The sequence below is a fragment of the Neopsephotus bourkii genome, unplaced genomic scaffold (assembly GCF_033783945.1).
Source record: "Neopsephotus bourkii isolate Nb327-2 ecotype Australia unplaced genomic scaffold, CSIRO-AGI_Nbou_v1 NB_1314, whole genome shotgun sequence".
NCBI lineage: Eukaryota > Metazoa > Chordata > Aves > Psittaciformes > Psittacidae > Neopsephotus > Neopsephotus bourkii.
In genome coordinates this window covers 230,088-244,207 of record NW_026901795.1, presented here as the reverse complement: position 1 = coordinate 244,207, position 14,120 = coordinate 230,088, and the positions used below count along the sequence as shown (strand labels likewise).

The following is a 14,120-nucleotide window of genomic DNA, read 5'->3' as shown; positions in this document are numbered from 1 at the left end:
TCTGAAACAAATTTCTTCATGGAACAAGCTTTGTTTCACTTTCTGGAGCTTTTTTCCCCCTAAATTACACTAACAAAGTTTATTCTTTGTGCTTTGATAAAATATTTCCTATGATGCCTACTTCTATATTTTTTCCTATTTCCAAGCAAAACCTAGGAAATTTTGTGTCCCTGATATATTTTGTCCAGTGCTGCAGAGGAAAGAAGGTCTGAAGCACAGTGGCTAACTAATCTCTTCTTCAGCCTGAAATATATAGAGGCAAATCAAAGCTAGAAACTGAAATTTTGACTTTTCAGTGATTCTGACATAAAAGAAAGCCTTAAGGAAATTCTGGAAACCGGAAAACTGCCACTCCATTCCCTCCCTTCCCCTCCAGCTCCCCATCCACCCCTTGCCATGTATTGGAAGCTCCACTGCATGCTATTTCAGAAATGAACTATGTTCTTTGGTATATGCAGTGACTGGGTAAAACCATCAGTGCTTCCTCTGAAGCTGTATGGTTGCTGTTAGGAACACAGAGGGAGGGCAGAAAAGATACATTATGAAAACACATTATTATTCTGGACGTTTTCAATTTCATAGAATTGCTCCTATTTTGATTTAAACTTCACATACTCTTAAGCAAGCTCTTCACTATTTCAAAACATGTCTCTAAAAACTTGTCCTGTATGTGTAAGTCTTTGCTTTGAATGTTCTGGTTGGTCTTTAAGAAGAAACTGCCAATCGAATATGATTTTTTATATATATATATATATAAAAGTCCAGCAAATTATTTATCTGATGATTGCTTTAGTTATGTTTGTGTCCCATACCTGTTTAGATAGATGAGGTCTCTACAACTCCATTCTATTCTGTATTAATAAATTATTCATGTAATGAGTGACAAACCCTCACATGAGCCTCTTTGCAATGCCAAAATATAAAGTAAATGAAAACCAGTCAGTAAGAGGACTCCAGGAAATGCTGTTCTTGTCTGAATGCATGAGAAAGAAAGAACTTCATCAAACTTGGTACTTAGAATCTAATAAGGCAATTAAGTTAATGCTACACAATATTTCTCAATGCAGGCAGTAATTTCAAGTCTTCTTTTTTTATTCTGCCTTTGTTTGCACAAAAAAAACCCTTGACAAAACATCTTGGAGGTTTTTGGCTGTCTATTAAATTTACTGAAACTGGCCAACAGGTTCAAAAGTTGCTGGCTAGATTACTGACAGAGGGACACAGCAGGATTTCCTTAGGAAGTCAGGCTAATCAGATTGTTTAAAAAACATCTAAAGTGAATTATATTTTATTTTCAATTTGCATTATATGAAACTAAATAAAAGACCTGAAGAACGGAGCCTTTTTTCATCCCTTATGGTTTTGCTCCTTCCTCCCCACCTTCATATAAATAGTTTCAATTTCCCTTCTGGGTTTATTTTTTCCCAGACTGTCAACTTGGCAGTTTCCTATTTGAACTAATCCTTTAAAAAGCATATTTAGGATATTTCTTATTTTCCTATATAAATATGTGAAAAATTAAAAATACAGTTTCAATATAAATTTCCGCTGCTCACTTTGGTTTTACTGTAGAAGTTCCACAGGCAAAATTTCTTTTGGGCTGTAGCAGCTGACTTTCCTGTCATAAAATGCTAAAATACATTCAATATATGCTGTTTTACACTATTCTGGATACAGGATTGATTTTCAGGTAATGGTTGCTCATAAATGTATTTACCAAACTATGGAAAAATTAACTGTCTTCAGCCATGTTACTATTTGTAGTTCAATTAACACTGCTCTTATAAATGTTTTTTGTCACAACCTTGATTACCTAACGGACAACATTGCCAAATGTTTCGGATTGTTTTAATTAAATTGAGTACAGGGGCACTTCCTTTTCACCTACTATGTCATTATTTAGCCAAAGTACACACATTTAAGACCAGATTCCATAAACCATTTCCTTTACCCTTGCAATTTTATTTGTATCATTTTCTGAATTTCCTTTAACTTCTTGAAATATTTCTGCTATTTTTTTTTTTTGAGTTGATGATCTTTAAGGTCTTTTCCAGCCCAGTTGATTCTATGATTTATTTTCTCTGTATGACCTTGTCAGCACAGTAAAGGATTCCTAATCTTTCATTAATCATGCAATACCTAAGCCCCAATGCCATTTTTAATCCCTGCTGTAGCTCTGCCTTTTCATTGTCCTCATCACTCTAATTCTTAATTTCTCAGTGGTAAGAGAATTTTTTACTAGTATCTCTGTAAGAGTCTTGTGTAGATCCACTTTCCCCCTCAAAGCTAGATTTCCAAAATATGTGTTCCTGTTTTGCAGTCCTCTTGCTTTTATTTCTTTTCTTTTCATCTTCTCTTTTTATATATTATTATTTTTATTTTTTTTCAATAGAGGTAAGCAGATGAGAAGGGACTCACAGCTACAACTTACCAAGAGTTCGGAAAGGTCTTTGGTTTGGGGTATGAGAGAAGAAACCAGGTTTCAAAGCATTTGTGATCATAATGTCAAAATACTCTTCAAAATTGTTTCTAGAAAGTAAAAGAAACTGAATTAGTTAAACTCTGAACTAGCTAGGATGTCACTAAGTACACTATAAGATTTAACGAGATGGCAAAGCACTTCTTTAAGGCTCCTTTTTCTGTCATGATTTTCCTGATGCTTTTTCAGTGTCACTAGACTTCCTGAGGCTGCTAAAAAGGTGAGAAGACAGCTGGCTGAGAACCCATAGTGCTGATGTATATTCTTGCATGGAACAAAGAAGTCACAGATGGCAAGTCCAGGTTGGGCACAGGCACTAAAATGCTATCAACAGTAGAGGGAGTTTACTGGAAGTAAAGTAGCTGTGTAATTTTCAAATAATTCACAATCTCCCCTGAGAATGAAGTATCTTAACTAAAAGATTGTATGCTCTCCCTATGTGCTTATCTTCTAGCTTTTATTTTGTGCTCTAAATTACATTCCAGCCTTAAAATAGAATCTCTTAAAATTTCCTTCCTCTAATGAGGAAAAAATCTCTTGTACGAAGCTACTGAGTTTATGAAAGCCCGTAGCTCGTATTACATTACTACGTAACATTATACATGATAAAATCTGTTCCACTCACTGCTTGTGCTTGGTATAGTGGCCTGTGATTACAGTAAGTGGCTAAGACAAAGGGTAGGATGTACCTCAAATAACTTTAGTCATCCAAAAATTGCATGCTGAATTCACAGCTACTGATCTACACCACAGGCAGACTCAATGAAGAAACATCCACATTCTTAGAAGGCAATTCTTCCCACTTATTTCAATGTAATTTTATGGTACAGAATGAACTGCCAAGGGTGATGCCCAGTGTTTTCTTCCCACTAACCACAGAGGAAGTCAAAATGACCGGCTTCAAAAAATTATTTGCTTTTAGGAAGTGAAAAGGTGAAATGACACTTACTCAGCTTCAGTGACTATGTGATGATTGACTCGTCCTTAGGTGTGCTCCTGCCAACACTAAACCACTCAGTTAACTGGACATGCATTCTCATGGCAGGTAAAGTTGAAAAGGCACACCATGATATCGCTGCTTGTGTGAATAAACTGCTACTTGCTTCTGTAGGTTTACATACCTTCCTCACCAAACCCAGCAACATGTGTGTGCCCTTCCTGGGAAATGGTTCTCACTTTATTTCCAGAGGAGATTTTCTCTTAGACTTATCTCCTTACTTAAAGACAGCTTGGTCAAATGAACACAACTGGGATAGTTTGCTCTTGAAACAGTAAATGATACACTTCAGCAAGAATTTCTCAGCACTGATTTTATGTAGATAATATCTGAACCAAAAAGGAACTTCCTGAATAAAGTGCAAAAATGTTAACAGCTATACGGTAAGGATAATAGGAGCAACAGGTTAATACATCACACATATCTCTGCTTTTCATCTTTATCCCTAGGTTTTTTTTTGATTTAATATCTGAACTTCTCAGTGTCATACTGATTAGGAAAACAAATTAATAAGGGACTACAGAGACACAATTCATAAGTGTTGATATGAAGAATAAAATGCAGTTAGCCTGATCTAGTTAAAGGGCAGACATAATAGTTGTGAGTCTAGAATATATTCCAGTACTACAAAAAGCTGCACAGATGTGTAGTCTTATTGTCTGATATAAGAAGCATGAAACAAACAAAAGGAATTAAAAGGCTAGAATTATTTTCAGGAAAAAAAGACCTCAGTGATGTCTGATGGACCCTGGAGTACTCCGTTCTCCCGAAGATGCATTGGAAGCCACATCGCATGACTCACTGGAAAATGACTGTAATGAACACTGTAGAACATCCTACACTTATGTGGAAAAAGAGTGATCCAGTATCCTTCTAGCAGACATCTATCTTTTGAGAGGGAACTGACACCAAGGAAACAAAACCTGAAATCATTATATGTCGCCAAGAATTTAGTTTCATACCAAATTTTAATTCAGAAAACAACTAGACAGATCTAAACAAACAAAAAAAATCAATCAAAGGCATCTTACTCATAAGAATAATTGATTTTAGTGAGGAGGTAGATTTTCCCCTAAATGAGCAACTATAATTGTTCATGCAAGGCAGTGAGAGCTGGCACAGCTGGTGCTCTTTTTAGCATTTAGCCCAGAGAATATAAAAGAGAAGTGAAAGTGGCAGGACCGGTTTTGGAAGGTAGCTGTGTTTTTTACTTTGCCTGTGGTTTTCTTATTGTGTTGATGTATTCACTCTGCTGTTCCCTTGCCCATCCAGATAACCAAGGCTGGCTTACATTGCACTACTTTGTTTCTTTGATTCATTTATTAAAAACTCTTACCATATCATCCACCTTGCTATTTGCATCACTGATTAATTCATTTCTAGGGGTGTAAGAGATAGCTCTTCTGATTTTCACTGAATTTGACTTGAACAGTCATGTTCTTAACAATACAGCTAAAAATATCTGTTGTGATGAACTACAATCTCAACCAACTGCCAAGTGCAATGAACTACCTGTTTTATCTTTTCTGCTGTGGTCTATAAATGCACATTTCTCATGCACAGCCATCTCTTGGAAAACCCCACTGGGAAGAAGCATTTGTAAGCTTTTACATGCAGATTTACTGAAAGGAAATGAAATATTACTACTACTTGCACTCACCACTGGAGAAGCAAGTGACACGAATAAGACAGTCTAGCAAAAACTTATGATAAAATTGGGATTTAGATATAATGGCTGTTGGCTGAAAGATATTCCCTGTCATCTTCAATCCCATCATGATGCTCAGAAAAGACGAAGGATATTAGTGTGCTGTGAATCAGATACAGCTCACAGGCTCACAGATGGACTACTTTCCCTCAAGTATCCTGTAATACTCTACTAGAGAGAGGCCTACCAGAAATTTCAGATCCAAATAATTTACAATGCATAAAGAAACTCAAATTAACTTCCCTATAGCTCAGGCTTATCTGCTATCTGGCAGATGTAATTTGAAACGGACGTTGCACTTACCCAAGAATATGTTCACACAGAAGCCTGCAATAGTCACTGTGAGAACTAGTAATTAATAGCAGAATCTTCCCAGCACTCTTCAGTTGTTTCAGCCACTTTTTTACAGTCTCGGGACATCTTTGTAAATATTTGTCTGGATGATTTTTGACTTCTGGGAAATATGTACCACAGTCTTCTAAAAAATTAAAACATAATAATGCATTATCCAACCCTGCTCACAAACCGCTTAATCCACACAACAAATAGCCTTTTAAGTGCAAGAAACACAATTTTAAGAAGGCGAAGAAGCAAAGTTAAAAACTTTTTCTGGGCTGTAACTCAATCTAAGCCAAAACCCCAATCAAACCAAGAGGATACACTGCAGCAGAAATGACTTTGTATGACTTTTTTTATTATGACTTTTTTATCATGGAATTTGCATAGCTATTTTGTTTGATGTTCTTTTGCTCATGAAAGTAAATAAGTTACAGATAGTAGCTTTAAAAAGCAAACAATTGCTTCCTATTGCAGTTGCTCAATTTGTGGATACTCAAACTTGTGATTTTAAAGTTAGTTTAATGTTTAGAAAATTGGGAGGACCTATAATTTCTAATAACATCTGTGAAGCTATTTCTGACACTGCAGGTTAGCACTGTCTGATCAGTAACACACATTTAAATATTTTTGCGTTTTTCATAACTAGCACTATGAAACGTGATAAAACTTGCAAAGACTCACGTGTGGAATACTGGGAATAGATGCAACACCGTCCCCCAGTTCCAATTCCAGCTTCAATAATGCTTTTTGCTGAATGTATCAGCAATAGAATTTTGCAAATACATTTGGAATGTGAGATTTTAAGAAGTGTGCAATAACACTAACTTGGCAGTAAAAGTTACCTATTCATTAAAGTCACCAGTAAATGTTTATCTTATTATAACCCATAGCTGATTAACCAAGATGTCAAATTAACATTAAACTTACCTTTTTCATCATTCCTACGATCTAAGACTACATATTTTCTCTGTGCTCAAACCTAATATAACCAAAAACGTCAAGCTAATTAAAGGTCTGAAAAGAAATGTAATAATTGTAGAGACAGAAACGATACCAAGTTTTTGGCTCTTGGTGTGTGTTATACTATAATGAACATCATCATAGAAGATTATTTTTCTTCCAGCATTTGTTCTATATGCAACTGTCTGTGGTCAACTTTGCTGAATGATTTAATAAATCCCAGACATTACTTAGCCTTCTGGTATGTGAGTAATGTTGTTCTCTAGTTTGAAAAAATAAGATTTAAACCACTTGAACTTTAGCAATTTAATGAAAGAGAACATGTATGTTTGAAACACTAGTATCAAAGGAAGACTGAAAAATGGTGGATGCTAAAGTTAACACTATTTCATAAATTACACACTCAAACACCTACAGATGACAGGGAAAAAAAGTCTCCCAAAAGAAGTTCTGAACTGGCTGTTATCACTGCAACTAGACAGTAGGCAAAACTATCGTATTCTGTACTGTGACTTGACAGATATCTTCACAAAAGCTAGAGAGCAGACTACTATATCTGAGGACAGTTTCTCAAACAAAATTTCCCAACTCATAATCAGGTCACTATTCCAGCTCTTCATAGTATTTAGGTCAGGCTGCGTAATAGCCTGTATCAAGGGAATAATGCTGCCAGCATTATGGGATGCCATGACATTTGCCTTGAGAGCTAGACAAGACCAATCAGTTTTTTGATTAAAATAATCTGATTTACAAAGGAATGTTACTTGCAGTGTTCCCTCTTCCCCCTGACTCTCCCCTCCTTTTCCTGGGGCATGAATAATGAATATTATTTGGGGTTGTTAATGTAGCTTTTAGGAGCAGAAGCTGCATTTTTTTTCTCAGCATTATCATTAGTAAAAATATTCCATATGCTATGGTATGACAATTTTAATTTGATGTTTTGGAAAATGCACATTATTATATGAGAACGAAGGGGACACAAACAAAGCAGGCTTGGCATTAGCTCTCAAAGGTTCAAACAATTAAAAGAAAGATGGCAAAGTTAATTTACACATACAGGGTAAAAAGATCCCATTTTAGATAGGAACTTTACTGTTGGACACTTTGTTGTTCTTTCCTTATCAAATGCCTCCCACCCTCCACTGACCATTCTTTGATGTGCAACTAATTTAAAGATTTTGACTTAATTTACTTCACACTGTCTTTTTTGTCCATACTCTGCACAGTATCTGCTATGTGATAAATCTGTATTTGGCCTTTTGAGTTACAGCTGCATTGGAAAAGGTCAACAACTCTGGATTCAACATATGAACTGAGAATCTTAGTTTTCTATCCAGACCCTTAAGCCCAGCTGTTAATTGCAGACAATCAGTTCCTGACACTGGGATCTGAAGTTTGCCTCTGGGCTGTTTGCCATATCAGGCAGAGGCACCTTAGAAAAACACTCATTAAAGCATACTCTACTGCAATTAGGCCAACATGGCCCAGGAGAATAGAATTTAACTTAATTCCTAACATTCTATTGCATCTCGTGAAGACAGTTTTGTTGAATACATACTCATACCTGTGAAGGAGTTTAATCACCAAAGCTTGCAAGATTTTATTGAAAGCCAAATAAAATAAAAGCTGAAAACCTTGCTTGCTATCCCAGGCCAAGAGCCAGTTTTGACAAGGTCAGCAGAGCCACAGGCACCTTGTTGGCAAAAAGAGTTGTGGAAGTTTTAACATGTGATGGAGAAAAGCAGTATGTCAAGCCTTCACAATCAAATGGAACGACGTGACAGTGAGAAATGAAGCACTTTTTCCAAGGGTATATGTTACCACTATGACATATGCTACACTTGGTTTTCCTAAAGCAGGAAAACCGTTAAAGTAATAAGAAAACTCTATTAAGCAAAGAGTCAGTGAGAAATCAGAAAAGAAGTCATTTTACCAGAGCCAACAGAGGAACTATAAAGTGGAACTATAATCATGCTTTAGAGAACCTTTGTTGGTCCAGAAATTCACTATTATTAAAATGGTGGACTTGTGGTTACCACTACAGCTGACAGTTCATCATCTGTACACAGCCTAAAATATAATCTCTACATTTTAATCTTTTTTATGAATATCACTTAACATACAGCTATATGGACACAAATCAGTGAAAGCAAAACAACAGTAACAAAACGTCGCAACTTTCACCTTGAATGTCTCTATTGCTTTTCAGTGGTTTGCATGCATGCCAAAGCCTACACTAGTAACCTCTGGCTCTTTGGCAGTGTGAACACTTTCTCAAATATAAGAAAGCATTTCATTTAAAAAAAAAAAAAAAAAAAAAAAGGGAAACAAGAAGACCATGACAATTAACATAACAATCAACATAATTACCCCCTGCGATTGTATGAGAAAACTTAATCCAATGATCTGGAGCAGGAAAGAAAATGTGCATTTTATGCAAAACTATGTAGCACATTACATGTATGTTGCCATGGAGCAAACACAGTTTTTTCAATATCCATTCTTGCTACTAAACAACTTGTAACTTATTTGAAATCTCCGAAATACAGCCTGGGATAGCAAATTAGCAAGTGGCCTCTGTAGTGATTAATAATAATCTTCCAAATACACTTTCAAAAATAATAATTGTTTTTATAGTCCATTAAGTGTCCTTTCTGAAAAATATACTTACTTTTTAAGCAGAAGATAGAAATACAAGCAACTAAAATGAGTTGCCTAGAACTGCCACATATAAAAGCCTTGCCAGAGCCTCTTATCAGATCTATGTCCTATTGTACCTTCAAAGCAATATAATTTCCTCTACATATATTAGCAGAGGTTCCCTCAGTGCCCAGTTTGGGGGTTGTTTTTTTCTTGTCTCATCCGACACTGTAATTTGATCAAGATGTTATTTGCATCGTCTTGCTTTACAGTTTAATTGCTTGTAATTCAGCTCTGATAGCTAGTATGATGGGAATTCTGTACAGCTGGAAATGCAGAATCCCCAGATCAAACTCAGAAAGAGGCTATAAAATGCTTGCCCAGAGTGGCAGAAGTCCATCAGCACAGACAATAAGCCAGCCTTTAATCCAACTCCTCTACTGCAGTCACAGAAGTACTTTATTGAAGTATGCAGTCTGATGTTCTAATATAATAAGTTTATTTGGGGAAAAAAATAATTGTGTTTTTCTCTTGCGCTCTTTATTACACCACTTCTTCTTGGCAGGGTCAGTTTACACACTACTGGCTCTGGACTTGTTTGGACTCAATGTCTGTAAATTCACACTGCCAGCACACTGCAGTTTTCATCTCTTAACTGTTATTTGGATTATAAAAAAGGCAAGTGTTCAAGAGGCATGTTTCTGGCAAGGTTTCAGAACAGAATTAAAACACAGGAACACAGTGTATTTTTCAGTATTGTCACTGCTTCTAAGGAGCACCTACCTGATTGAATTAAAAAGAATTTATCCACTATTTATACGATTTAGCTAAGCAGAGAGGTATGAGGCTAAAAAAGTCCTAGACGAAATAATTCAGCCAAGAAAAATAAACTTTAAGCTGCCAATTTGTAGTTTGTATTTAGTGGCTTTAACAACTAACCATCCCTTACAATGAAAGTAGTATTTGGGAATGTGACTTTTCTCTCCTTTAAATTCAAAGGCAATTTGATAGTTTAGCTATCAATACCCATAGCCAGACTCTCTGCATCTCTGATATGACTAAGAACTTATGGGTAAGTTGCAGTTATTATTTGATAAACAGAGTAGAGCTGAAATAAAATGTTACTATCCATAGTGATGCAGACAACTGTATTCATTGTATACTGCTTTTCACTGTAGTCCTGCAGCACTTTGGGTTTTTAGAGTGAAGAGAGACATTTCTTTGACCAGTGTCTTGTTCTCTTGCCTAAACAAACATATCCAACAACATGAGTGTTCAACAGAAACACAAGAAAAATACCTTCATTACAGAAGATTTTAAAAAATGACTGCCATTTCATCTAATGAAAGCAAGTAGGGGGTGATAGTTAAAGTTATATTAGACAAGTTGTCTTTCATTTCCTTTCATTTAAGCTCAAGTGTGTATTCTAGTAGGAGCAGGAGAAGCAAAATGAGAGACAGGGGGAAGGAAATGTTAACATAAAACAAGATAAGAAAGTAGAGTGAAGCATGAAGCAGGGATGACTGCACAAAATATGGTTGCATTCTGAGGGCCTGGGTTTAGGAACTTATCAGGAACAGGGAGCAGCAGGAAGAGATAAATCATCCCTTTCCTTCCCCTAGGAGATAAAGATGTTTAAAAACAGAATAAAAGGATGAGAGTTCAGTAAGATAGGAGGTTAGGAAGAGGCAAATGTCACGAGAGCGAAAAAGAAATGTCACGGTTGTCAAATATTCTGTATTTTTATGTTGTCTGCAATTGTCTCAGTTCCTTACTGTACAGTTGCTTAACAGACCAAAGTGTTAAGGATCCTGATCCAGTTCAGGCAGGAAGAATGCTAGCTATTTATACCTCTTAGTTAACTAGGAGCAGACATGAAAAGAGGATACAGAGTCTGGAGACAAAGAAGATGTTAATATAGAATCATAGAATAGTTAGGGTTGGAAAGGACCTTAAGATCATTGAGTTCCAACCCCCCTGCCATGGGCAGGGACACCTCGCTCTAAACCATATCACCCAAGGCTTCATCCAACCTGGTCTTGAACACTGCCAGGGATGGAGCATTCACAGCCTCCCTGGGCAACCTATTCCAGTGCCTCACCACCCTAACAGGAAAGAATTTCCTCCTTATAACCAATCTAAACTTCCCCTGTTTAAGTTTTAACCCATTACCCCTTGTCCTATCACTACAGTCCCTATTATGCTACCAAATCTCTTGTTCTCTTATGAAAAATAAAAAAACAACAGAGAAGCAGTATTTCTGGGAGGAGAAAAGGTAAAAAAACCTGGTGTTGGCCAGTAGAGACCAGGAATTCATAATGACATCTCCATGAGTTGCTGCCCATCATGGGGCTGAACCTGGCAGCAGATGAACCTCTCTGCTTGTTCTAGCTCAGAATTAGCTTATGTGCCCGCATGTATGATGGCTTTCATACAGGGTATCTTTCAAGCTACTCTTCTATGTACCAATAGAACAGGAAAAGAAAGGGAAAAAATGTCAGAAACCAGACAAGATAGAAGCTAGCAAATATAAAAAGAAATACATAATAGACCAGTATTAAGTTGTATTCTATTAATAGTGCATACCCGCTGATAGGGAACATGTATGTCAAATCAAAGAGAAAACTTTTCCTCCTGGGTTCTCAGAAAAGTAAGGATTTTTATGATTGCAAAGTAAAGGCTTTGCATGTGGCACTTCAGTTTTGAACAAATGACATCAATGGAAATACAGGATTAACTGATCTGACATTTGCCTCTTTTGCCTTTGTATCTGTTAAAGAAAATATTTACAGCTCATGTAACATTAACCTTCTCAATATTTTTAGCAACATCCAGGTCTGGTTAGGTAGAAACAGATTATATTTTCTAAAATAATAAACTATTTCAAGTGATGACAACTCTGTTCACCTTGATTAATTTCAAGGGGATGACCAAAAGGTAAGGATCCATGGTGGGCTAGGGAAAACATGATTACTTTTAGTAATAGTGACTGCAGGGCTACATAAATATTTAACATACTGAGTGAAACACTTCAGCAGAACACACACAAAACATCATCTCTGCAAATACTTCATGGGTCACTTCCCCTTCTACTCATTTTCTACTCCTGTGGCCTACGAGAAGCTTACTCCAAAATTCAAAACGCTTTGGTAACTAAAGACAGGTTTCAAGCTAAAAGGAGGCTGAATGATTAGAAATTATTCTAAGGAGCAGCTGTTCTTTCTCCTGGTCTGATACAACGAGGCAGGAACCAATATGCTCCCTCTCATCCTCACATTTCTGAGGTGAGATTCCCATGCCAAAGGCTGTCAGGAACAGCGCAGGACTTTTAGCTGTATTTAAATGGAAGTCACAATGTCAAAATTGGAGGCTATTGCTGCTCTGCCATCTCTTAGCTGAACATCACCCCCACCCTGCTATCTGCGTTCTACAGGGGACTGAAGACCTATGATGGCCAGCCCAGAACCTCAAGGCTGAAGGTTTCAGGGATGGTCCCAACCAAAGTCAGATTCAAGGTGAGGCTGTATCTCTTCAAGGAAACGTAACTTCATTAACTACCTTTTACCAAAAGCCTTTCAAGCAACCTTAGAAACAACCATTTGCTGACACCCTTCTTTCCCTCCCCATTTAGTCTACCCCTAATCTTAACCCTCTTGCTTCCCAGTCCTGCCTCACCTTGTATCGCATCAGCAGTATTCTGGATTCAGAATGGTCAAAGCTCCTAGAAGTGCAATGCCACAGCCAGATGCCTTTTTTTTTTTTTTTTTCCAAGTAGAATTAATCTTGCTTCTTCTTGAGGTCCACGAACAGTGAAAACCAGGTTACCTTCATATATTACCTGTTTTTATCAGTATTCCCAGATGGCTGAGACCAGCCCAGAACACTTACACCTTGCTGATACTCCCACTGCCAGAGTTAGCCCAACCCTGCAATCCTTGTCCTGTCTCTCATCACATGCTTGCAGATCCCTTCCTCTAGTGAAGGGTAATAACACAAATTAAAAAGTAATGAAAAGCACATGGTATGTGGCAAAGTTTGCAGCCTGACTTCATGAGGGCTGCTAACACATGGTATTTGTTAGAAAGGTGTCTAACATGTGGGTAGTTTGGATGACCTTCCATAGTTTTGTATACACAAAACCTGGAAACAGAATTTGTTTTTTCTTTTCCGTCTGGTTTTATGGTAATATTTACATCAACATAGCAATGTTTCCACAGTATACTACAAAGCAGGAAGGTTGTACTTTGGAGGTAGAAAAGCATCTGTTGCTACATTTTAGAGGAAATAATTTCTTTCTCAAAATAATTCACTTCCTTTATGTTACCATGGTATTCTGCAGTGTAAGAGACCAGATTTATCAAACCGTATGAGATCAATTAATTTCAGATGACACATTTGTAACTCATGGGCTGAGCACTGAACCCATGAAGAGGTAACTACTATTTGTTGGACAAACATATTAAATCAGCATGATTCTCCAGAACTTCATAATTCCTACTGCAATGTGAATCCCTACTGAAAAATGAATATTCTGCAGGTAGAAAAATCTGTTTTGTTCCATGGTCAAGAATGTTGTCTTATTGGATTCATGCAACACACTAACCTACACTTAGAAGTGAAAACCAAAAAGGTGATACAGTGATTACTCAAAGCAACAAAATCCACATATTTTTCTCCCATTAAAGATTTACATGGATCATTTGTTACAGAAGCATTGCCATGGTGTTGGTATTTACAGGGAGACAACCTACGAGTGGGAAATCATGACAAATATTCTGGAAATCTCCCTCTTCACCTATACTCAGATTGCTGAAGCTACCCTTCTTTATACATTCATTCATCACACAAGCTTGTTTTTTGCCATAGAAGTATATTTGAGATTATTCTTCTATATACATTATAAGTATTTGTACTGAACACCTTCTTTTCCCAACAAACTTTGCACACTTAAATGCCTGTTAAACTCCACCTGGGGTCAACTCACACACCTTTAAAAT

The 14,120-nt window shown here is 36.8% G+C and overlaps 1 protein-coding gene across 2 annotated transcripts in view; it reads right to left on the bottom strand.

Annotated features, from left to right (window-relative positions):
• Positions 1-14,120, bottom strand: part of NT5DC1 (5'-nucleotidase domain containing 1) — a 128,016-nt gene that overhangs the window by 37,916 nt on the left and 75,980 nt on the right. For both annotated transcript variants that reach the window (XM_061366179.1, XM_061366180.1), the window contains 2 exons: positions 5,488-5,662; positions 2,432-2,529 (listed from right to left, as the gene is read on the bottom strand). In XM_061366179.1, the coding sequence (XP_061222163.1) occupies positions 2,432-2,529; positions 5,488-5,662 (273 nt within the window). The remainder of the gene's footprint in view (positions 1-2,431; positions 2,530-5,487; positions 5,663-14,120) is intronic.